The 27,237-nt window shown below is 37.0% G+C and overlaps 2 protein-coding genes across 2 annotated transcripts; both read right to left on the bottom strand.

Moving 5' to 3' along the window:
* Positions 1 to 1,109: 1,109 nt before the first annotated feature.
* Positions 1,110 to 11,752, bottom strand: LOC129455700 (apolipoprotein L2). Its single transcript, XM_055220455.2, has 5 exons — positions 11,335 to 11,752; positions 8,742 to 9,329; positions 8,561 to 8,596; positions 4,474 to 4,572; positions 1,110 to 4,394 (listed from the first exon to the last, which is right to left on the bottom strand). The coding sequence occupies exons 1-5, from the start codon at positions 11,343 to 11,345 to the stop codon at positions 3,455 to 3,457; spliced, it is 1,674 nt and encodes a 557-aa protein (XP_055076430.2). The 5' UTR covers positions 11,346 to 11,752; the 3' UTR covers positions 1,110 to 3,454.
* A 2,162-nt stretch (positions 11,753 to 13,914) lies between these two features.
* On the bottom strand, positions 13,915 to 26,460 carry bzw2 (basic leucine zipper and W2 domains 2). Its single transcript, XM_055220508.2, has 12 exons — positions 26,309 to 26,460; positions 26,060 to 26,130; positions 23,849 to 24,025; positions 20,412 to 20,515; positions 19,798 to 19,863; positions 19,485 to 19,620; positions 16,878 to 16,987; positions 16,123 to 16,293; positions 15,878 to 16,024; positions 14,594 to 14,732; positions 14,399 to 14,521; positions 13,915 to 14,294 (listed from the first exon to the last, which is right to left on the bottom strand). The coding sequence occupies exons 2-12, from the start codon at positions 26,121 to 26,123 to the stop codon at positions 14,266 to 14,268; spliced, it is 1,266 nt and encodes a 421-aa protein (XP_055076483.1). The 5' UTR covers positions 26,124 to 26,130; positions 26,309 to 26,460; the 3' UTR covers positions 13,915 to 14,265.
* Between the last annotated feature and the right edge of the window lie 777 nt (positions 26,461 to 27,237).

The raw sequence follows: 27,237 nt of genomic DNA, 5'->3' as shown, positions 1-27,237 counted from the left end.
GCCCGTCTAAGGTTTTTCGGCCTTGACCCTTAACCACAGAGATTGTTCCAGATTCTCTGAATCTTTGGATGATTTTATGCACTGTGGATGATGATAATTTCAAATGCTTTGCAATTTTTCTCGGAGAAACTCTTTTTTGATATTGCTCCACTATTTTTCGCCGCAGCATTGGGGGAATTGGTGATTCTCTGCCCATCTTGACTTCTGAGAGACACTGCCACTCTGAGAGGATCTTTTTATACCAAATCATGTTGCCAAATGACCTTATAAGTCCAGCTGTTCCTTATATGTACATTAAACTCCTCTTATTGCCTGTCCCAACTTTTTTGGAATGTGTAGCTCTCATGAAATCCAAAATATCTCACTTTCAACATTTGATATGTTATTCATTTTTTTTATTGTGAATAAAATATAAGTTTATGAGATTTGTAAATTATTGCATTTCTTTTTTTATTCACAATTTGTACAGTGTCCCAACTTTTTTGGAATTGGGTTTGTAGTAAACATGCATCAAAAGCAAATGGTTGCCTGCCCACAAGAACACAACCAAACCAATATGTGTTTAGGCAATTTATTTATGTAATGCATTATACATTTTACACATAGGATGCATGGTTATAGTTCAATCAAAATGTATTATTTTAATTATTGTGAAAATGCTCTGTAATGTAACAGAACCTGCTACATTACAAAATCATAACATTTGTTTCACCATGCTTTTGTCAAAAAGGGTGTATATAGTATGGCATCTCCAAATTTTTTGTGTTTATAGTTGAATTATTTATATACACAGGTTTTCTGTGGTAAAACACTACCATATGTTATTAAGGTGCATATTTTCCTTCAAGATTATACTGCAAATGTAATAACCTTTGACATATTTCCACTGTTGCAATGTTTTAAAATATTATTTTACATTTAGCAATTTTATATCACTCTGTCAGTGTTTGAACTGTTAGATCAGGTCTCCACACCAAACAAAAAAAACTTATGATCCAGCCCTGGACACCAGATCAAGTTAGAAAATATAAATGTACTTGTTTAACAGGCTTCTGTCAGTTAAGAGGTTGATCGATTGTTGCTAGAGAAGAGCACAAGCAGAGGACACGAGACAAAGGTTTTGATGACATAGCACCGAGTTTTATTGGCGGACAGTTTCAGTTGCATATGTCTCAATGTTCAAACCTCGTCTAACAAGCATTATATCAAAAATTGTTTAATAGCAACATCCCACAAACCTTGAGCTTCCATAAACATTTTCTTTATCTATCTCTGTTTACAGAGAGACAGGACAGCTCGTGAAACTTCACAAATGTGAGACCACTATAAGACTAAACAACAATGAAATCAATAAGACATATACATACAAATATAATGAATGAATAAATGAATAAAATATAGAAATATAATAATGAATGAATAAATGAATAAACAATAATATAATGATAAAAATGATAATAATGAAATGGATAATAATAAAAATAAAATTAAATAATCAAATAAACAATTATATGGATAACTAATGATTTCAAAATGATTATGATGATTATGTAAATAAATGATTAGGAATAAACTAAAAAAAAACACAATAAAATATTCTGCACATGATGATCTACGGTAGGATCCTTCAAAATGAAACATCTAAATGTCTCACACTTCCTTAATGCAAATAACACTAAATGCAAATATATACTGTAAATACTCCCCTCATTCAATCAATCAATCAATCAATCAATCAATCAATCAATCAATCAATCAATCAATCAATCAATCAATCAAAAAGACACAAAACAATCACATTTCCACTCCACTTATTTATCAAATATTTTGTTATTTGACATTGTAAATTAAATATACAGTACATAGCTTAGACCTCCATAGATATGCAATTTTTTTATTATATATATTAACAAAACAATTTTCTGTTTTTCTTTGCTTTTGTAAGTCACTTAGCATGCAAAGGCATTTTTCCATAGTTAAAGCAACACTATGTAGTTTTTTACCTTTAAACTGGACAAATTGTACTGTTGCTGCAACCTGAGCAGCCTCCTAGCTGCTACAAGCACACTCTGAAAGTGGCGGTGGAGAGTAGGAAACACAGCCCCGCCCCTCCCCCTGCCTGCAGAAGAGTGTCTGATACCAGACACTGTTGCTCTTTTCAACCACATGGGGGAGACGTAATTCATTTTTACATGGAAACTACATAGTGTTGCTTTAAGTGCAAATTTTAGAATTGTCATACGTCCATAACGGAGAAATATCATGGCCATAACATTGTTTCTTCCTCAGATATGTGTAGAAATAAAAAATATAAACAGATCAAGTTCAATATATTGGTAATAAGTGCATTCTCTGACGAATTCATTATTTTAGTTTTGAGTGCAAACGTCACATCCATAATGCTGGAATTAGCCTTTTGCTGAGCCCCGCCCCCCTTAGTTACTGTTGCTACTTCTGACAAACAAATGACCAGCGCGACAGATTGCCATGACGGAAAGCGGTATACCCGTGCGTGTCAGTGACCTTTTTTGGAGCAATACCTCCGCGATATCCGTATGGTATGGTCTTGCGAGTAGCTATTTTGTTAAAATACAAGGGTATGTTAGCTAGCTAAACCTACATGTGCTTCAAAGCCATTCAAAGCTAACTAACATTTCTCTGTCGTTTTGAGAATCATAATGTTTTATTTCCTTTGGTGATAACCAGAATTCACAAATAGGAAATTGCTTTGGCTTAAAAGTTGCGGAACAGATAATATAATAAATAAAATGTATAATATAATAAAATTGCACAGCATTTACAGGATTATGAAACTCAGGAGTAGGTTTTCAGTTCATAAAATGCTACACGAAAGATAAAAACAAATTATTTAAAGTTGTTAGGGCGCTATGTTTGACTGTAAACTGACGAAAAATAAAGTTGGGGAGCTGAAAGTCCCAACACAACCGCAGATAATGTAGCTAGCGTTAGCTAACATGTTAACTAATGTTGGCTAAAGAAGTCATTAAACCTAGCTTGGAGAGTAGGTTAACATTCTGGCAATTATATTCATGGTAATTATAACTTTGGTCCAATTTGTGTTCTTGCATGTAGTTAGATCTAGACAACACTGTAACTAGTTAGCTGTAAGCCTAACCTTTGTGCAGACGTATTTATACTTCGTAAATGTTCGACACATTTAACTGGGAGTGGGGCCATCCACACTGTTTTATCAATTGTATGCACCGCTCACGTTGTGTTTTCGGCTTTGGGAATGGAAAGAACACAACTCCCCCATACAATCTCTGGGGGTAACTTATGTCCGATTTACAAACGCCGCGGGTGTTAATGTTTGTCGGACGTGCTCGCATAGTAACGGTTGCTGTGGTGTGTGATTGGACAAGTGCAAATACTAAATACTTTTTTTTCTATATTTTCACATATGTTAAAATTTCCTACACACACATGTCTAAATCTAAAGAATAAAGGGTTGCTCCAACACTTTCAGGCTCTTCCTTAACCTCCATATTCCTATGCATAAGGAATCATTAATTTTCTGCCAGGCCTCAAGCTCAGATTTCCACAGAGCTGCTCTGGAGCGGATGAGCTTAGATGTTTCATTCTTGCTCCCTTTTGCCAGACTTATACTGTTACTGCAAATGAAAATGGCATCCAAGCCAATAAACAGGGCATTTAAAGTGATGAATCCAGCTCTAGCTCCTTTCGAGAGTGCTAGTGGTGTCCCTTTTGCCAGCTGCCCAATGTCAGGCAGGTCTGCAGCCAGTTTGGGAATGCTACGGGTATTTTGTGCCTCCTGCAGCCCTATCCTGGTTGCAGTGGCAACTATCTCCTCACTTTTAAGGACTTTAATAGCTGACGCTGTGTCCACAATGGCATCAATACTTTTGCCTACTCCTCCAACACGGACTATCAACTTCCCAGCTGTGATCGCTGTTGTAATATCCACCACATCAGGCCCTTCTACACCCTCCTCTATTGCCTGCTCCAAGCAACCTTGAATCTTTTCCACATCATCCACGTACATCTGGAAAATGTTTTGTGCATTTTTACCATGGTGAATGTTGACTGCTGTTTCAGTGATACCCGTGACCAAGCTATTGACTCCGCTGGTCACCCCCAGACCGACTCCTGTCAAAGTGAGAGCTAAAGACACTCCTGCAGTGACAGGAGCAAGAGCGAGGCCGACAATGGACAAGACGCCACCTGCTAACCCCACTGAACTACCAGCTACAGTGGAGATATTGGCCCCAAATTTCATCCTGTCCAGCTGAACTGCACTTTCCTCCAAATCTGACAGGAACTGCTCCATCCTAGAGTGACGCTGACTGAACAAACCAATAAATTTCAAAGCATTTTCCTTAAAAAGAAATGCCAACTTGGTGTGACTGTCCATCCTGGACAAGGAGAGAAGGGAGTTTGAGATTAATGGCAGAGTTGTAATTCATCTAGAGTAAAGGTCTGATAATATCTTACCTTATTATGCTCAACTGGGTCAAATGATCAAGCAGTTTTTGCATAGAGGTCTCAAGTATGTTCAAATTAAACTTGACTAAATGATCAGCCTTCCTACAACTTTAAAGAGATTAGGTGTAAAGATCAGGTACATGTTATTGTGACATTTTGTAAAGGCACTATATGTGCTTTTGACAACCAGTAGCTGTACCTCGTACCACAGTCCAAATTCTAAATATCGGATAGGGTTTTAACTCTGGCCCCCACCTCAGACTCGAAGCCAGACGCCAATGCAACCTCATGTACGCATTTTACAAGGTGGCTAATTCGTATTAATTCATACAACCACAATTGTACGTTTGTGTGTGGTGTTGTGGTTAGGGGTGGGGTTTTATAAAGCAAATAAGCCCCGCGAAGCAGTGGGTCACCAGTGCACTCTAAAACAGCCAAGGGGCGTTGTTAGGCACGACGCAAAGGGGAGTGCCTAAAACCCCTTAGCTGTCACAAAATGCACCGCAACGCCACTGCCTCGCGGGGCTTATTGCTTTAATTAAACAGTTACCTTATATGCAAAGCAGAATTTCATAAAATAAAACACAAATCAGTTGAAATTATATTAGTACAAATATTACTCTTCCGCCAAACAAAGTAGTTCCTCAGAATCAAGTGTGTCTGCAACAGAGCGCAGTTCCCAAGAAACACAAATGTAGCAAAGACACAATGAAAATATGATTAAGACTGTGGTGTTTATTTTCATAAATCAACATTCATCTAATTTATACATTAACATTTATAACGTGCAACTGTTGAAGTGATGATCAAATATGCTTGGAAGCATGCTAAACTCTTGTCAGCGTTTGTTTTTTAAAGTTGCCACCCAGTTTCAATTTAATGCCTTCCAGGAAAATTATCTTCTTTAAATAAACATAAAATATAAAATCAAAGAACAGACCCTCCGCTTTCAAACAACAAAAAACCTTTTTCATCCTACCTTCATTTGTTCTCTTATCACCTCTCAAATTTTCAGCTAAACGCTGAGATAATTATGTTTTTTTGAAGAGCTTTTGAGAGATCAGATTCAGAGCCTGATCAAAACTTACACAGTGTTTTTAATGTTGAGTGAATGCTTCAGTGTTTAAGTTGGGTAAGATCGCCATCTAGTGGATAATAGCGGAAATGCGGATTTGAAGTTAAAGAACAATAAAGAGAAGCGTTTTCTCTTTATTGACGAGATGGCTCAACAATATTTATTGACATGTATCTGGATATTGCCATTAATTGTACAATTGTAGAAAGATTTAAATATGATTAACTCTTTCACCGCCAGCGTTTTTAAAAAAAGTTGCCAACCAGCGCCAGCGTTTTTCATGATTTTCACAAAAGTTTAAGGCCTTCCAGGAAATGTTCTTCTTTAAATATATAAACATACAATATACCAAATGAAAGAACAGACCCTCTGCTTACAAAAAAAAAACGTTTCATCCTACCTTCAGTGGTTCTTTTGTAATCAGCTTTTGAATATGGGTAGGTTTCTGCAAAAACACCACATTTTGAGCAAAAAGCAGAGATAATTTCATTTTTGTGACGGACTTTTAATAGAGATCCCATTCAGAGCGATCTTTAAAACAAACACAAACATGCAGCCGCTTGCCATAGGGCAATACTTCCGGGTTTAAAAAGTTGCGGAATATGCCACCTGGTGGATAATAGCGGTATTCTCGTCAATGGCGGTGAAAGAGTTAAAGACTGTGGTTTTTATTTTCAAAAATCAGTACGCAGCAACAGTGGCGCAGTGATACTTATGTAATGAATGAAGAACCAGAACGGGCTGTTTTATAATTATTGTTTTATTATTTCATTAATGATTATCATACATTTTATATGATTCACTTCATACAAATTCACACGAATTAGCCAACTCGTAAAATACGTATGAATTTTAATGAGATCAGGCTGCGAATTTAACTATGCTGTACATACAAAGTCAATGCAATGATGTGAACAGACGCAAACTTGCGGGGGGCGATGTGAATGATCCAAATTGGGCGGCATGATTGCTGCAAACATGTGCCATTCGTCTTCTGTGCAAGTTGAAAATATTAAAGGGATAGTTCACCCAAAAATGAAAATTCTGTCATCATTTATTCAATCTCATGTTAAATTGATAAATTTCGTTGTTCTGATAAACACAAAGATATTTTGAGAAATGTTTGTAACCAAACCATTCATGGACCCCATTTACTTCCATAGTATTCTTTTTTCCTACTATAGAAATCAATGGGGTCCACGAATGGTTTGGTTACAAACATTTCTCAACATATCTTCATTTGTGTTCATCAGAACAACAAAATTTACCAATTTAACATGAGATTAGGTGAATGATGACAGAGTTTTCATTTTTGGGTGAACGATCCCTTTAAACTAAAGTGGATAATTCGCATGACACAAAGTTATATCCCACAAGTAATCTAAAGTAAGGAATGCGATGCTTCACATTTTGTGTGTACGTACCATAATTTTATCAAACTTACACATTTTAGTGTGGCTTTTAATAGCGTTTATAACAATAATTTTTATAACTTTCAGTGGTTGCGTGCTACGTAATTATAATAAAATGTTATGATATTCCTCATAAGTTGTAAAATAGTGTAAATTGTTAGTTTGCAAAGTAATAGTACGGGGACAACAAATATGTAGTAGCCTATAGTTTATTTCTCTTGGACCTGGGTAAATGTGCAGTGGGTGTGATCACACAGACCAAAAACAAAAGCAGGCATTCTTATACAGAACCCACATTTCAAAGTAGACTGGTTATAGCATTGTAGCTTTGTGAACTAAGCATGTTTCCTAAATATCTACAAACTAGGGCTGTAAAAAGATTAATCGCATACAAAATATAAGTTTGACTTTGCAAAATATACATCTGTGCACTGTGTAATTATTCTGTATAAATACACACATACATGTACACATTTAAGAAAAATGTTATGTATGTATATATATTTTTAATCTATATATAATACAAAATATATCAAAATCGATATATATATATATATATATATATATATATATATATATATATATATATATATATTTAAGCAATATCGCTCGAGTAGGAGTGTGATATAGCTCTATATCATCACGGCTGTGATATAGAGCTATATCACACGACTCCGAGAGCGATATTGCTTTTATACAACAGTTCAACGGCACACGTTTGAAAAACGAAAACTAGAAAACAACAACGGAGTTATTTTAAAAGCCTCTTTGTTTGAGAACTACTTCTTCCGCCACGGATTTGAGAGCGGCCAGAATGACAGGAAACACGTTCGGCTGCTTTGAATCTCATAACAACTCATTGGACGGAAAAGCCGTTTCTTTATATTCCACGGTGTTTTCGCGTTCTGATAAGAGATATAGCTCCAGAAAATGAGTGTTTACAATCCTCTTTCCAAGTGTCCACACGACGTGACAAGACATTAATCCCATTAAGTTTAACGTAACATCCAAGAGCGCTGATCTTTGACGGAATAATAACTTCCGATTGGGATGCACAGACTGATTTACGAGCTAGTGAACTAATGAGACACACGGAGCATGATTCAAAACAGCGCGTTTGTGTGTGTCCAGGTCCGTGTGTGGGTGCAGTTTCTCCATTCAGAGATGAGCCTGCTTAGGACCTCCATTCACTAGGTAGCGGAATAATACGAAAGGTGAAGCGGTTACAGTGCCGTTATCAGCACAATATCGCATAGCTCTTAGCCAATCAGATTCGAGAACCAGAAAGAACTGTTGTATATATATATATATATATATATATATATATATATATATATATATATATATATATATATATATATATATATATATATATATATATAATTTCTTAAATACATACATGCATGTGTGTGTATTTATATATACAAAATAATTACACACAGTGCACACACATATATTATGCAAAAACAAACTTTTATTTTGTATGGGACTAATTGCGATTAATCTTTTGACAGCCCTACTACAAACATATTGTGGTATTTTTTGCTTTAGTACAGTCAAAAACATACAGGGAAAACAATAACATGCAATCATTTTTTAAAATACTCACCCATGTATGTCTCCAGACCATAATACACTCTTAGACCTGTAAAAAATAAAACAAAATCGGAAACAGGTTCACAAAGATTTCAGAATAAGATTTAGAATATTTAGAAATAAAAGGTATTACTTTTGTTGTAAAATTAGTTTTTAAATATTTTATAATCATCACAGAAATGTCACAAACTAACTTTTTCTCCATTTTCATACAAAGCTGTTGTGTAATGTTTATGTATTTGTCTAGCTGAAAGGCCAAGACCTCTACATTATTGAGAATGGGAAGAAAAAATGTTTCATTATTTCGTTTAAAGTGAATAAGTAGAGAAGAGGCCATTCTTGCAGCTGTGATGACCGATCGCACACATGCAGGACTCTCGCCCATTGGCAGGAAACTTTGTTCAGTGAAAACAAATAGCGAGGTAACAGCTAGTTTCTCTACTGCATCCAGGAAGTGCTCAAGTTTCTCCAGCCCCTCAAAAGTGTCCTTCAGGACAGCACCCAGCGTCTTCTCCAGTGTTTGACGTCTGGAGTCAGCTGTCACCTGAGTCAAACCATTCCACAGGTACTCGCCAAAACCCTTGACTTTATTCTCTGAGCTCTTAACATGGTCAAACTTAAGACTGATTTTGTCTGCCTGATCTTTAATATCTCTTATCGTGTCCAGCTCCGTCTCTCTCTGAAGGATCCATTTGTCCACTCTGTCACAGAAGTCTCTGACTGTCTGAATGTAGCCGAGGGTGTCCACAACATACTCAGACAGTAACTCCTGTAGTTTATCCCTAAAATAAAAAATGGCAGGCCAAGAAAAAAATAATTAGTAGGGGAGAGCGCTTTTTGACTTTGGCTCTATAATTCAAAACATATTTATGTTAGATTAATCTTTTATTTACACAGTCAACACACACCTCTTTGCTACAAATGAACACTTAGGGCCCTATTTTAACGATCTAAACGCATTGTCAGGCTTGTAATTGCTTTAAATGTATGGCTATCCAATATCATCAAAAAATAATTTACAAGTATGTAAGATAAGGTTTGTACTGTAAAAATACTTTATTTGTAACAAACAGGAGATAAAGAATTTACAAACGGAGTCATCATATAATAAATCCGTGAGGTAGCATTTAAAAAAACATTTAAAAACAGATACATTTGTTTAAAGCAAAGCATTTATTTACTTACCAGGCTATAGGTAAAGCAGCTCTTTGCGCCTTCTAACGTCTCATAATTAGTCCTCATTTATGTCCAAGAGACTCAATAATAATCTTTTACATTGAATCCTTTAATCTTTCATATTTAAAAGCATTTTTGTGCTGCTGCGCATTCATGTACTTTGTGATAAGCAAACCCGCATTGTCGTCCCGTTTATAGGCGCATATTACTAATGCGCTCTTTAAATAACAAAAAACATATTGCGGCATTGACTTTAGACTTTAGACCAGGTTTTTGTTGGTCAATGGCGTAGTCTATTAGTTGCTTAAAAATAGCAACGCGCTAACAATGAGCCTGAACACACCTCGTTTTCAGACCAGAACGCCCATGGGCGCAAAAGGGGGCGCAAATGCATTTGCTATTTAAACAACGCGGCGCTAAACGTGAAAATTAGGGTGGAAACTAGCGAAAGACGCTTGCGTCGCGCATTGCGCTGCATTGCGCCGGGTGTAAGATAGAGCCCTTAAAGTTTGTTTGTGCGACCTACCGTTATTGTAGGGGAGAGCAAACATTACTACTTATCCAATGGGTGGGGTTCATTGTAACAAACAGAGGGTTTGTTGAAACACCTGCTAGAAAATTTGAAACACAAATAATTCAATAAAATTCTGTCTATATACTAAATGTGGATATTGTTTATATATCTGCCTATAATATATAGATGTCCACAAATTCATCCATCCATGATCCTTCATTTAACCATCCTTGTGTTAAGCATCAATGCATATAAATGTTTTCATTTCACTGGAAATACTGGAGGTTTAACACCGCATGACAACTAACCCTGCTGTGTAAAAATGTTTTTAATCCCAGCTATAATTTACTAGGAGTTGCTGACATGTTTCAAAATGCTTTGTTTTAGATAACAAATCAGTAATTAAAATAATATAAGGTTGTATTTTGTGTCTTACACACCCAACTCAGAAATCGGAAAAAAAATAAACATAAGAAGAAGAAATTTACTTTTATGCCCCCAAAACACTCTTTTTTCAAAATCTTAACCAAAACACATCAAAACTTTTTACAAATTCACAGGAGATCATCCTCCGGACAGTAAGAGAAAAAGACCAAAAACACAAATTGCTCTGTAAAGTAACTGCATTACAATTAACCCCACGTTAGTTTGTGCCCCGCTCACCCCTAGAAGTAGAAGTCTACATATCAATCACATTTTTTAGTAAATATATTATAAGTGGTGATATTGATATGAAATTTTTACCAGGTGTTGATAAGAACCCATGCAAGAAATCAAACCATATGTCCATATTGAAACCCTGAAGCAAAGAATGGTGCAAAAAGGCATGAGACAGTGACCTTTGTCAGTGCAAATCATAACAGCTGGTTCAGTCCCAACTGATGGCAAATATTAACTTTTCCCCTGTGTCATTTTACACTACACATAACTTTATTCATGTACATCTATAGTTTGATTTCTTTGAATGTGTGGATTGCATGAATTGTTATCAACATATGGTAAGAAGTTTTATGTCAATATGTAAACTGTGATTAACAATGTTAATACTTATTTTAACAGCTGTATCTTTGTACACAATGATATGCAAATCCACTCACCTTGTGTCCATTTTAATTTCGATGACTCAAATCGACAGCTTTAAATGTCTGACAGTAACATTCACTGAATCAAACTCAAAGGAGATGCCACAACAAAACTTTTCTTTTTGTGTTCCTGGAGTCAGGGTGTTTAACTTTCATTTTCTCTTCATCGCCCCGCCTTTTGCCCCAGATATTAAGGACTTCCTGAAGCAACTGTTCCTATTTCGCAAGTTATAATCACAGTATTAGATCCCAGTGTTTTCTGCTGCTGTGTATCAGCTATGGAAACATCAGTTCTCATGCGTTTGAAAGAGCTTTGTGTTGTTAAAAACCCAACAAAAGACCCATTGTGTGGTTATACTGATGTCCAAAAACCCCCACAAGCTGCTATTTATGAATATGTGGTATTTTGCATGTCCACATAAGGGCGCTGTAACAGAAATCTAAAATGGCATCATATTTTAGGGGTTCTCACCTAAAATGGGCACAAACACATTTGTTCCCTTTCTTTAGAGTTTAGGTTTTGTTTGGGAATATATAAGAGTAAGGAGAATAGATTCCTGCTGATGTTTTGACTACTTTAAACAATATATGAACTCTTTACAATTTCAGGGCAGGTAAAAATACTGTACTATGGTCTGTGCATGCACACATGGTTCCTTTTTGTCTATTACTATGCCTTGTCTAGTGGATACAGTTGCCAAGCTGAACCTTACTACTTCTTTTCTTCTTTCTCTACACTGTTCTTACCCATTTTTAAAAAAAAGTTTGGTCATAGATCCTATCAATTCCAGCTTATTGAAGTCAAACTATGTTAATCAAGTGCATAAAAATAAACTCTTTTATCTAATTACTTTTTATAGATAAAATTATAAAGAAAGCAGTATTAGTACAGTTGCAGAGTTTTATGAATTCAAACAACCTCCTTTAAAAAGTTTCAGTTTGGTTTAAGAAATAACCTGCACTATTAAATATTATTAGTACTAAATGACATTCTGCTATCTGTTGAACCTGTGATCATTTTAATACTTTAAGATTTAAGTGCATTGTTTGACAGTTGTTCATGGAATTCTGTTGTCACACCTGGAAAAGTTTGTTGGCATTCGAGGAAATGCCCCTTAGTCTTTTCTTACAGACAGAACCTTTTTCGTAGGCATTGGAGGCTCTGTGTCATCCGTAGTGTAATGATAGTCATCATGGCTCCCTCTGCTGGCCTTCAGAGGTTCCATCCATTCATCACCCTCAGGACTCAATTACCCATCATCCCTTGCACTAGCCGGCTCATCACCACAACTGTTTCCTGTTTGTAATTATCCGGACTATATAAACCATGCTCTTACTCTCACATGTTGCAAAGTATTGTGCTTAAAATGTCTGCACTGCTGAGCATTATTCTGTCAGCCAGTCATTCTGTTCTGTGTCTTTCTTTGTTTTTGACCCGTGCCTGTATATCGTTTGTGATTGTTTGCTGCCTGCCCTGACATACTGATTTAGATTACCTATGCTGTTTATGTTTGCTTGGTGGTTGACTCTTGCCTGTATGTGGATAATTCTTAATAAAACCTGATTTTGGATCTAACCTGTGTATCACTGAGCATGACACATAGATCCTCTTATTTGTGGTGTTCCTCAAAGTTTCATTGTCCTCAAGGTTTTCATTCCTACTCTTTTCTCTCTACAGGCATGGCTCGTACACTGAAAAAATGATTCATTGAATTTAATCAATTTTTTTTAAGGTAAGTGGTTGCAACATTTAAACAAAAAAGATAAAATAAAATATAAAATATAAAACTTTTGTTTAAATGTAGCTTAAATAAATTGATTGCAACCACTTACCTTAAAAAAATTGATTAAATTCAATAAATCATTTTTTCAGTGTAGGAGGCATGGCATGTCTTTACATTTATAAGTGGAAGATACTGTAACACTTTACTTGAATGGGGGTTCATAAGACTGACATGACACCTTCATAATCATCACATGACAAGTGTCATGAACATGAAGGAGATTTTATGCACATTTATGACAACTGTCATCAAGTGTCATTCGCTCAATTATGTCATTTTTAATGCAAAGATACTCATATCTATCTGACTTTGAAGCAAAATAACAAGAAAGGGTTAAAACCTTGCGTGGTTCCTTTGCCAATATAAGGTCCAATATAAGATCCTGGATGTAATTTTCTACATTTAAATGCAAGTAAGACATTTTAATACTAGAAAAAAATTGGCGTGTATGTAAAGTTGTAATTAGATTCTAAGATCTAATTAGATCTTATTAGATTTTTTAGGTTTGTAAGCAAAAACGCTGTTTTTTTTTGAGTGCTGGTCATGATATGGTTTTGTTGATTTGGACTGTAATGCATGGCAGTTATAAGATTAATCTACATTTCTTTTCCCTATTAAATGTTTAAAGAATATTTATTAATAAAAAAAGCATAGAAAAACTTTATATTTGGTATCATTTGTTGAATAGTTTTAATCCTAATTAGCATAAAAAATGGTGACAATCAAGTGACGTTTTGATTTACAATTAGGTGAGGGCACAATTCATGTATGTTTGTCAGGCAAATTAAACAGGCATGCTATTATAACAGAGTACATATAAAACACCTTTATTCATAAAAAGATTTAAAACCACTCCTGGATGACACACACACATGAGTTTCAAAAAATGAAAAATCTGCAGGAAACTGATAACTATCAGCACAGTAACTGAACATCATTATTATAAAATTTATGTCAAAGTGTTTTATATTAAAGGCTGTCTATATGTATCCTCCTGGACTCTTATCATAGAGCTCAGAAACCTTCCCCTGGATTTTGTCTCAGTGTCTGTGAATGTTTCTCTGGACACAAATGCAGTGACATGGAGCCTACAGTGCTAAAAGCTTTGCACCAGACACCTGTCAGTGTAAAACCACTAAAAACTTCAGAATGCACAATATATTTAATCTTCTTCCCCCTCTGACTCAGACTCTGTTGAAAAGAATAAAAAATGAAGGTATTTGTATTAGCACTAGAGCTAAACTTATTTATCATTGCTACTAAAGCTGCCTGATATCAGTTTTAATATTTCTCACCTTCCTCCGCATTCTGAAGCCACTCCACAAAATTCTTCATTTGCTCCAGAAATACACTTTTTCCTTTGGCAGCATGAGCGTCTTTGTACCATTTTAAAATAGCTTCTTCGCTAAGGACATCAGCTGTTGCAACAAGAGACACCATGTTACATTTATGTCCACAATATATTTAAAATACATTTGGTCTATAGGTACCTTTGTAGAAGAGCACCACTATTTTGGAGAAGGATTTCATGAAGTGGATGTTGTCATAGCAGTACTCCTGAATCTTATGCAGTAAGACCAGCTCTGATTGGCCCTGACTAGTGAACACAGCCAGAAGAGGCGCATAGTGCTACAAAAGAAAGTACATAATGATTACAATCCCAACATTTGTTTGATCTTTATGTCATGTCTACACTGAACGAGACCAGTGACAGTTCATATTGAGGTTATCTACTCTGGAAAGGACCATAACATGTCCCTTTAAGATTGTCTATGCTGGACGTGACCAATGACACGTCACATTGAGGTCGTCTACGCTGAAAGCGACCAATGACACGTCACGTTGAGGTCGTCTACGCTGGAAGCGACCAATGACACGTCACGTTGAGGTTTTCTATGCTGGAAGCGACCAATGACATATCACGTTGAGATTGTCTACGCTGGAAGGGACCAATGACATATCACGTTGAGATTGTCTACGCTGGAAGTGACCAATGACACGTCACGTTGAGGTTGTCTATGCTGGAAGTGACCAATGACACGTCACATTGAGGTCGTCTACGCTGAAAGCGACCAATGACACGACCCATTGAGGTCGTCTACGCTGAAAGCGACCAATGACACATTCCGTTGAGGTCGTCTACGCTGGAAGCCACCAATGACACGTTCCGTTGCGGTCGTCTACGCTGAAAGCGACCAATGACAAGTCACGTTGAGGTTTTCTACGCTGGAAGCGACCAATGACAAGTCACGTTGAGGTTGTCTGCGCTGGACGTGACCAATGACACGTCACGTTGAGGTTGTCTACACTGGACGTGAACAATGACACGTCACATTGAGGTTGTCTACACTGGAAGCGACCAATGACACGTCACATTGAAGTTTTTTACGCTGGAATAGACCAATGACACGTCACGTTAAGGTTTTCTACACTGGAAGCGACCAATGACACGTCACGTTGAGGTTGTCTACACTGGAAGCGTCCAATGACACGTCATGTTGAGGTTTTCTACACTGGAAGTGACCAATGACACGTCACGTTGAGGGTGTCTAAACTGAAAGTGACCAATGACACATCACATTGACGTTGTCTAAGCTGGAAGCGACCAATGACATATCACGTTGAGGTTGCCTACACTAAAAGTGTCCAATGACAAGTCATGCACTGAAAGCGACCAATTGAATGTGACAAATAACATGTTGTATTGAGGTTGTCATCACCACTACCTTTATGGCTTTACCTTATAAACAGTAAAAAATGAACAGATACTGTGCCTTCAGGTGTTTGAGTGCCTGTTCAGTGACCAGCTCCTCTTTCTTATTCCATTCAACAGCATTCATGAGGCAGGTCCACAGTAAACCAATCACAGCTTGCTCCTGGAGATCGTTCTTCTTCATCTCTTCTTTCACATACTCCACAATCTGAACACCATTTACAAGCTTTAATATCTTTTGTATTTATTGTATGGATAATATGTTTTTGCACAGTGATCTATGATGTTTAATATAAGCAGATTCACCTCTTTAATGGGACACTGCTGGGACAGACGCTCCTGTAGCTCTTTCTGTAGTTCCTTGCGTGTACCAAGAGACTGTTGCGTGCGCAGAAAGTCTGACAGCTCTTTCAGTCCTGCATCTGTAAAGTACTTTGAAAAGTGCTCCACATTCTGCTTATTGGCAGGGAACAGTTCCTGAAATTGGATCAGATTATACAGTTAGATTACATACAGGAGGACCTCACTAAGACTTAAGCATAAGTACTTTGGGAAAACAAATAATCTTTCCAAACAACCCACATCCACTCAATATTTTAAACCCAATTTAAGTCTTTCTTAAAAATTCTTTAAAATTGTAAAAAAATACAAATACTCCAAAAATAGTAATACACCATCAGAAAAAATGGTCCCTAGCTTACACTGGGTGGTACTCTTACTCTCTTAGTATTTCATATTGGTACCAAATGTATACATATCTCTAACTAAATTGTACATATTAAGGCCTTTTTTTGGGACCATTATTTGACTATTTTTCCTGACAGTGTATGTAGTTCATATAATGATGACAATGTTCATTTTGCGATGTTCATTACTCTATGAATGAGTTTAGAGATGTTAGAGCACATGCGTTATGCCAGGTCATGAATATCTCCATGGAAACATAATTCATCATCATGACAGCTCATAGTCCACTCTTCATGTTCAGGGTTAATACATTCAGTATTAAAACGAACACACACTGCAGACCTCTACACGCTACAAGCCTGCAAATAATATACCAAGAGCTTCTTATCCAGGTTGGCTTTTCTAAGTGCAGATGTTACAGCATTTGCGTCCTTTTCTGCTATCCACGCTTTAAACATCTTCACCGCGAAGGAAGCAGATATGCCTACAAAACAGATAGTGGGGAAAAATTTTAAATAGTCACAGATATCTGGATAATATAAAACCTTTAAAAAATGATGCATGCATGTAACAATGTAATTTTATTTATTCAAAGAAAAATCACCCTTGCACAGATTTAGTGCATAATAATAGTATTATGGGGCATACACACCAAAAGCGAATTCAACGATTTGCATGAGTAGATTATATAGTAGTCAACATTTGAAGTGGATCAAAAAGTTTACCAAAGTTGTCCTAAGACAAAAACGGGTATTGGGTATTGATTTTAAGGCAGCATTTATGAAAGGATTTGATCCACTTAAAATGTTGACTAATGCAAAGACCCAAATAGACGCGTCTTCACAGGTTTTTTACGCATCTACAGTATTGTTCAAAATAATAGCAGTGCAATGTGACTAACCAGAATAATCAAGGTTTTTAGTATATTTTTTTATTGCTACGTGGCAAACAAGCCACCAGTAGGCCCAGTAGACTCCCAGAAAACAAACGAGACCCAGCACTCATGACACGCACGCTCCCAAGGCCGTGCAATTGGGCAATTAGTTGAATACGTTGAAAGGGGTGTGTTCAAAAAAACAGCAGTGTGGCATTCAATCACTGAGGTCATCAATTTTGTGAATAAACAGGTGTGAATCAGGTGGCCCCTATTTAAGGATGAAGCCAACACTTGTTGAACATGCATTTGAAAGCTGAGGAAAAAGGGTCGTTCAAGACATTGTTCAGAAGAACAGCGTACTTTGATTAAAAAGTTGATTGGAGAGGGGAAAACCTATAAAGAGGTGCAAAAAATGATAGGCTGTTCAGCTAAAATGATCTCCAATGCCTCAAAATGGAGAGCAAAACCAGAAAGACGTGGAAGAAAACGGAAGACAACCATCAAAATGGATAGAAGAATAACCAGAATGGCAAAGGCTCAGCCAATGATCACCTCCAGGATGATCAAAGACAGTCTGGAGTTACCTGTAAGTACTGTGACAATTAGAAGACGTCTGTGTGAAGCAAATCTATTTTCAAAGTCCCTCTGTTAAAAAAAAGGCATGTGCAGAAGAGGTTACAATTTGCCAAAGAACACATCAACTGGCCTGAAGAGAAATGGAGGAACATTTTGTGGACTGATGAGAGTAAAATTGTTCTTTTTGGGTCCAAGGGCCACAGGCAGTTTGTGAGACGACCCCCAAACTCTGAATTCAAGCCACAGTACACAGTGAAGACAGTGAAGCATGGAGGTGCAAGCATCATGATATGGGCATGTTTCTCCTACTATGGTGTTGGGCCTATTTATCGCATACCAGGGATCATGGATCAGTTTGCATATGTTAAAATACTTGAAGAGTTCATGTTGCCCTATGCTGAAGTTGCCCATGCCCTTGAAATGGTTGTTTCAACAAGACAATGACCCAAAACACACTAGTAAACGGGCAAAGTCTTGGTTCCAAACCAACAAAATTAATGTTATGGAGTGGCCAGCCCAATCTCCAGACCTTAATCCAATTGAGAACTTGTGGGGTGATGTCAAAAATGCTGTTTCACCAAGAAATGTGAATGAATTGTGGAATGTTGTTAAAGAATCATGGAGTGGAATAACAGCTGAGAGGTGCCACAAGTTGGTTGACTCCATGCCACACAGATGTCAAGCAGTTTTAAAAAACTGTGGTCATACAACTAAATATTAGTTTAGTGATTCACAGGATTGCTAAATCCCAGAAAAAAAAATAGTTTTGAGTTTGTACAATCAAAGGTAGACACTGCTATTTTTTTGAACACACCCCTTTCAACTAATTGCCCAATTGCACAGCCTTAAGAGCGTGCATATCATGAATGCTGGGTCTTGTTTGTTTTCTGAGAATCTACTGAACCTACTGGTAACTTGTTTGCCACGTAGCAATAAAAAATATACTAAAAACCTTGATTATTCTGGTTAGTCACATTGTACTGCTATTATTTTGAACAATACTGTATAAGAGGAAAATTGCCATGACAAGTAGCCTCATTTATAAATTGCTGCATAGAAACCATCTGATCTCATGATCATTTATCAAAAATGCGTACATGTGATTCATAAAAGAAATTTACGCACATTTTAGATGTGAAGTCTATCAATCGCAAATTATCTTGAACTTGTGCACAGCTGAGCAGTTTCAGATCTCCAACTTTAAAAGATGCCTAATTAGTGTCATAGACATAAAAAGAGCGCTTGTCAATGTTTAAACCCTTTTCGAGCTGCAAGAATGGCTTATATTTCCAAAAACCTGCAGCAATCCGAAAAGCAAAAGTGCGTACGCCTGCTCAGACCCTGACATGGCGCTAAGCACTTTGCCGTTGGATTTTGCGTACACACACTTTACAATTAAATCTGTGCGTACGCACACTTTATCAATAAGGAAATAAAAACAACAGCAATCTAAGATACTCAAAAAAATTACATTCCAGCCATGTGTAGGCACAGTTTGCTGTTTTGAGACATGAAAACAGACACAAACCTTCTTTGACAACATTATCGCTGAAGAGGCTGGTGAGGATTGCTGGCGGCAGCGTGACATTGGCCAACAGCATCCCTGTTAGCATGGCCAGTTTGGTCTGTTCAGACTCAGTAAAGCCCTTCAGGAAGAGAAGAAGCTACGCAGGGGTAGAAAAAACACATCTGTCTATTAAGCCTGCAGCAACACTGATTACGATTTGATAAAATGGCGTGATGGCATCACATTTGTTTGTTCTGGAGCATCCTCCACGATAACACACATCATCATGATGTGATTCGATTAGTAGCACGAACATGATGTGCACATCAAGTACCTTTTTGATTTCCTCTTCGAAGGCCTTCTCCAGATACTTGTACCTTCTGATGAGTTTATTAAACACCTGCATGTAGACATATTTATCAGTCAATGTGTTGCTATATCATGCATTTGTTTATTATCAGTTACTTGTCGACTTTATAATGCTATTGCCTGCATGACTGGGAGGGGCTGGGGATGAAGTTTTAAAAATGTGGACAAAGACATAATTTGTAAATCAAATAATAGGCCTATACTTGTAAATTCACAGTGACTAGTGATGGGGGACATTATCCAACTGGATTATTTTGAAGTGACATGGTATAAGTGACATAATGTTGTGCTGAATTTTGAATCCCCGTCAAAATAAAAACTCCCCTTGTTGAAACAGCTACCTGATTTGCTAATCCTAATCCCACACCTAACCCCAACCACACAGAGGAACGAGTGGTGTCATAATTTGGCAGGAGTCATTTTCGGCACCACACCTGCTCTACTTGAGGGATTTGGAGCTTTAGTACTTCTAATGCGACTTTAAAACAGAATTCCCCCACCTGTTGTTAGTTTCAGATGCTATTTTTCATAACAATGGAGAACTCCTCCCCATTAAACACATTGAAGTGGGATATTCACCTGAGCATAGCTGCGAACAGCAGTGTGGTTTTCCTCTGTCCTGAACACACAATGTTCTGTCACCTTGGTCTTGTCCCCGTCGTCGATACGCGTTCCCCCAGGAGCTAAGAGAGGGAAAGTGAGGTTGTATGTTAAGGAGTAAATCAGTGTGAGTAAATTGAGTGTGCTATCATTGTTAAGCCTGGCCGAGGAAGTCATCTGCCTGTTAAATTATTATTTATTAACACCCTCATTTACATAACTTTATACACTTGGAATTGATTGGAAAATAAAAAATAGGTTTTATGCTGATGAAGTTGAAAAGAGGCCTTTGTGGCATAAGCAGAAAATGGAAATCATTTGAAATTGAAAGCACATTACACACAATTTTTTTTTCTTTAAAATATCATGCACCATGTCTAATTTTCTACTGACTTATGCTGCGTACACACCAAACGCGAAGCATCGTGTTCCTCGCTCTACATTTCTCGCGGGATTTAACTTCGTGTCACTCAAATTTTTCAATTGAGTTTTTTTACTTTTGCGAATAGCGCGTGTTTTTGCAGCAATCACACCGCCCAATTCTCGTCATTCACATCGCCCTGCGTGAGTTCGCATCTGTTTGCGTCTTTGCGTTGACTTTGTATCTAATCTGCTTGCGCAAATCGTTGAAGCTGTTTTTGGTGTGTACACCCCATTAGTATCAACACATGTTATGCAACAGTTTACTTTCGCTTTGTACAAATCACCACATTACAGTGAGGCAGGGCATAAATGAGAAACAATAATGTGCGGTATGTGGAAAATAATCTGTTTTTTAACCACAAACCACGCAAACAAATTGTACTACACCAAATAGACAAAACAGTGTTAGTTTTTAGCAATTTAATAGGTCCTTTTTAAACACAAAAAGATATTCTAACAAATGACGGTAAGCACACATCTACAGTTTTTCAGAAAAACTTTTTTTTATATTTTTTTGCTGTGGTCAATAACTCACAATTGTGGTCTATAAATACCAGGTGGAATTTTTAAAAAATGTTAAACGACTTCCGTATAATTTCACTTTAAACATAAGTAGTGAATTGTTTCTTTCGTCCCCACCTGCAGGGACGAAAGTAACACAACAAGACAAGATAGATTTTTGTGTTACACTTGTTTCTATTAAATATACATGACTATGACCTTGTTAATATGTATGTAACTGCAAACTTATTTTGTCATTTATCTTTGTAAAAAAGTAATGAAATTACATTTTCATTTTGAATTTCAGTTTTATCAAATGTTTCAAATGCAACCAACAGTACAAACTTAAATGGTTGAGAATAAAACATTTTTAACAGTATGAACACTATGAAAATGAAATTAAATCAAATTAGAATAACATACATTTTCATCATATACAACAGTATTAGAAGCGGGACAAAAGAAACAAGTGTTACTTCGTCCCTCCAGGATCTCCTCACATTTAAACACAATTTACTTTTATTTTGAAAAATTCTAAGAAGTCAAACTTTAGGATGTGTTATGGCGCTTTTCCATTGCATAGTACTCCACGGTTTGGTTTAGTTTGGGTCGGGTCAGCTTACTTTTGGGAGCTTTTCCATTAGGTGCAGTATGTGGTACCCGTTACTTTTTTCGTACCACCTCGGTTGGGGTTCCAAGCGACCCGAGCTGATACCAAACGTGACGCGAAAACACTGTAGATCACTGATTGGTCTGAAAGAAACGTCACTAACAGCGTCATCGCTATAATGTAAAAGATTAGATTTACCTTTAGTGCTAGCTTGCGCTGTCTCGAGCAAACATGTTGTCATCTGTGCTCTGCTATAAGTTCCTAAACTCCCTTTTAGCGATGAAAAACATCCAGATGTTGAGAATCAGGGACACCATAACAGTTTTTTCCAGACTTGCAGTTTGTGGTGGCACATTCGCGACGAGCACGTCAGTATTATAGGCTTAAATGCAACTTCAGTGAGGCTGTGTTTGAACAGAAACTGTCATGTGATACAGAGGTAGTGATAAACGCGATGTGCAAACATCTATTTGTGGTGGCCAATTTTAATTTTGTAGCGGACTGAGAAATAAATAAACGTATGGGAATATACAGCGACACTCTCCTCTCACTTGTATGATGTCACAGCTGTAGGCAGCGCAAATATAACGACACGCCTAAAATCCCTTACACTGCGAAGTGATACTAAACTCAATGGAAAAGCCAACCACACCAAAGTGAGGTGAGCTGACCCGACCCAAACTAAACTAAACCGTGGGGTACTATGCAATGGAAAAGCGCCATTAGAGTACTAAATAATCTGTAGATTGACCACATAAAACGAAAAACACAACACGTTATAAGAAAACAATGGCGGCTTTAGGAATTTACTTATCATGGTTGAAAACACCTTTCTGGATTTACACGCGGAAACGGTGAGCAAATAACGCGATATTTGTCAACTCTGTCAAGGGTTGTGTGCCTAAAATGTCGTCATAGTTTGGGATGCAAATGTTATCAGGGCTCGGAGAAAGTCGCTTTGTTACTTTCGTCCCGTGTTACTTTTGACCCCGCTCTCCCCTACTCATTGACTAACATAGTATTTGTTTTTTCTACTGTGGAAGTCAATGGGTACTACCAAATGCGTGGTTACCGTCATTAATCAAAATATCTTCTTTTGTGTTCAACAGAATAAAGAAACTCCTACAGGTTTTGAACATTTTTTCATTATTTTTTTGCATGAACTATCCCTTTAAGAGCTTATAATGGCAAAGGTCACCTACAGGAAGTCCAGTAATGCATAACAAAGGATTTGGACTTAATCTTGATTTAAACTAAGTTAAGGGGAGTCTCCTGCACACTTCTGCTCATATGGAGTAATCTGATTGCTAACTAGACGCTTGAGTAGACCGCTCTCCTTCTCTCTCATGTGTTCAAAACAGTACTCTGGAGGCTTTTTATAGTCCCAGTGTAAACCTTTTAGCTGTAATTGGGTTGACAAAGACAGACCTATCCTGAAAATATCTCTGAGCTGGAACAAATACATGATAGATTAAACAGAACGTGCGCAATGTGCAAGAGGGAGAATGTAAACAAGTTAAGTGAAATGGACACCTTCACATCTTAGGAATCAAGAAAACAGGTTAATGTTAATTCAAGCATTTTTTTCAAGCATTAAACATTTAAGGGTATAAACAGCTATGCATAGTTATAAGGACTGCATTTGGTATGTTATAGTATAGTATAGTACAGCATAGTGTATTATAATATAGTACAGTAGTATGATACAGTACAATACAGTGTACTGTAGATGCACCCTATACTATACTATACTGTACTATACATTCCCTCTTTCTTCCGTTGGACAATTTTTTGATCAGATTTGTATTCAAAACAAAAATAAATATTCTTCAAAAAACCAAACATTAAGATATTTGAGATGCACAAGCTTTTGAGTTCTCACCAAGCATGCTCCCGGCGATGAGGATGTCAAACAGGGTGTCGGCATAGCGACGGTAGTCTAGTCTCGACCCAGTGACATCCAGGAACTTGGCTACAGCATCAAGATCACCACCCGCTTCGTTGAGGCCTTGAACAATTGTGTCTCGGAAAACCGTAGGCTCAAACTTCTCCTTTTCATCTGCAGTACAGAAAACAATAAAAAAAAAACACCGCATACAGAGCCATCACAGTTTATGTTTTGTCACATTTGGTTCAGACTGCAAGCTTACAATTCCAATGAAACACCTTTTTGCCAGGGCTGTAGATTGAAAAGTGGCACAGAAAAAGTCATCAGCAGAATGCAAAACTTCCAACTAAATCAAGTCCAGTGTTTTTGTAAAAAAAATTTTGTAAAGCTTAAAAAAAAGATTAAGTTGAGTTGATTTTTAATCTGTTTCCTGGAGCCGGTGATTACACAGTATAATGTAATACAGTCACAATTATACATAATATTATGTAAATGAGTTTCCTCGTCTAGCTGATTGCAATCCACTCGAGAGCATGTTGAGTGTCTTCCTGTGAGATCTCAGATTTGAAAAGCCAATCACACCTACCACGCAAGCCAGGGAAGCATAAAGCTAATGCAATGTCATAAAACATCCTCACATTTGTCACAGTCAAACGCCATAAAGAAGCATTCCCAAGCTCCTAAATCGGTAAAAAAGTATAAAGTATAACTCCTAAAAAGTGATATACTTTTACCCATATGTGGTCAAAGATTCAACTTAAAATTGTATGATGCAAGCTGTTCATACAACTTATTACAAAAGTGCAGATGGGTGTGAAAATATCTGCAGATGATAAATCGAAGGTTAATAACACAGGCAAAGAAAATTATTTGAATAATTTTAGACAGGCCTTTTTGGTCATTAAATATTGGCACAAATACCCATAAATTAACGAGTGCAAATGGTGTGCTAAATACAGAGCCCCTAAGGGGACATGGAGAAAAAAATTAATTAAACTTTCGCATGAAAGTTCACGTGAAACTAAACTCTAGATTTTTTTCACTCCAATGTCACCCCAGGGGCTCGGTAACATCAAACCATTTACGTGTTTAAAAACATTAAAAGAACAGAGTTCAAGACATCATTTCTGGGTTGAGATGGGAAATATCTGAGTTGTCTGGAACGTATATAGCTGCCGAGTTTAGTTTCATGTGCTCACGTGAATTTTTTAAAAAAGTTTCGCTTTCGTGTGTGCACGTGAAACTGAACGCGATAGTTAACTTAACTATAATTTTTGCTCCATGTGCCCTTAGGGGCTCCATATGATGTTACTAAACTATTTGTAAAAAAAATACGTTTTGATGTTACTAAATACTTTTATTGTTACTTAATTCAGATGTTTTTCTATAGACATTTTGAGATGGGAAATATCCTGACTCTGAGTTGTCTGGAACGTGGCATTATTCAAATGAATAATTCCTTTAAATACCCTCTTCTCATATATTTTGCGTCTGAAAGGGAAACTCGTACAAATGCATACGATAAGGTCAGTAACAAAAACAACTATTTTCATTTTTTCAGTAATAGTAGTTTTTAACGCCAAAAGATGCTTTGCACTATTGTAAGCTGTTAGTAAATCTGGATCATAATATATAAGTATTGAACAAAATTGTTTTTTTGTCAATTCTGTTTCTGCAGAATAGCTATTCAGATACACTTGTTTATTAACTTTGACTTGGCATAAGGACTACTAGAGAAATATCAGTGTGTCAGTATTGTGTAAGGTATGAAGTACACAGTAGTACATAAACAGGCTATTAATGGAAAGAGATCTGAGCACTTGCCATTGCATTGCTGAGTGCAATGTGGCACATGTGTTTAGGTGGATGCCTAGGTAAATGTGTGGGTATTTGGATGAGTATTAAAGATATAATTTAAAATTGCTATTTTTTAAGCATTCAACATTTTTAGCATTCAAATTTTAAACCACACAGCTCTTTCCAAGCCTCTTCTTGCGTACTTTACTTGCATACTTTACTATTCTTACAAATTAAACAACCTCTTTACATTAATCATTATATTCAGTTACCCATCCCACCTCTCCGACGACCCAGCCCCAAATGTACAGTATATCATTTACACATTTGGTAGACCCTTTCTTACAGTGTATTACAAAGTATACATTTATTAAGTGATGTGTATTAATAAAATTTTAAAGGACTCACCCCTTTTCCTGGTCTTAAACCTCTGGCCTGTAAGCACTGGCTTCTGTTGCTTACCGGTATTCATAAAAGTCCTTTGCATGCAAAGAAACAGACCTTAGCATAAGCAGTCAAAGATGCACACAATACATTCAGGAATAATGATTGCGTGTGATCCATCACTGAATTAGAAAGATGCGACACAAGACAAAACAAATCCTGACATAGTAATCTGTCCTTTACCCAACACATATCTCTCCTAATCACACACACCTTGTTTACAACAGCACACCGTATTGGGGAAAAGGCTCCCGATCTAAAATCTCATCAGCTGAGAGGTCCTGTCAAGCGCGGAGTGAGAGCTCGAGCCGAAAGCGAGCGCTCCTGCAGCCTTTCACTGCCCTGTGCTAAATATAGAGGGGCTCATCCCCGACAGAGTAAACTTCAGTCATCCAGCCCTGGGACACGTGTCGTATTACAGCAAGGGCATGTCTGATCACAGCTTACAGCCCTCTGTGTCTGTGTGTGTACAAGCAAACACAAAGCAGGCATACACACATAGAAACACATGCACAAACAAAGTGCCTGACATATAGAAATTATGTTATGTGGGCACAGATTTTGGAAACTTTGAAACCAATATGGGGGGTCTTGTATAACCACAAAAAGATGTCCCATAATGTCCATTACTGACATATCAAGGCTTAGACCACAAAGATGTTCATGATCTCACGGGACTTTGTACGCAATTTACAGGGTGTCCAATTTGTACAAAGTAAATTGTAAAAAAAATGTACAATTATTAGGAAAAAGGCATAAATGATAACTCAACCCTAACCCTGCCCTTAACTCTTTCCCCGCCATTGATGAGTTATCTTGTCAATTAAGAGAAAACGCTTCCCTGCCAATGACAAGTTTTTACAGCAATCCATATTTCCCCTATTATGCACTAGGTGGTGCTCTTACACAACTTTTAAAACACTGAAGCACCAACTGATCCAAAACCAGAAAAACTCAGTGTATGTTTTGATCATCATTCTGAATCTGATCTCTAACAAAAGTCCTTTACAAGAATGCAATTATCTCAGCATTTTTAACACAGTCTCACACCCATGGCGTCAATATTTGATGACACTTGACCATGCGTCAATATGTTGACGCGGAGGGTATACCTTTCGCGTCATTTTTTGACGAACTGGGGA

The sequence above is a fragment of the Misgurnus anguillicaudatus genome, chromosome 20 (assembly GCF_027580225.2).
Source record: "Misgurnus anguillicaudatus chromosome 20, ASM2758022v2, whole genome shotgun sequence".
NCBI lineage: Eukaryota > Metazoa > Chordata > Actinopteri > Cypriniformes > Cobitidae > Misgurnus > Misgurnus anguillicaudatus.
This window is presented reverse-complemented; position numbering and strand designations above follow the sequence as displayed.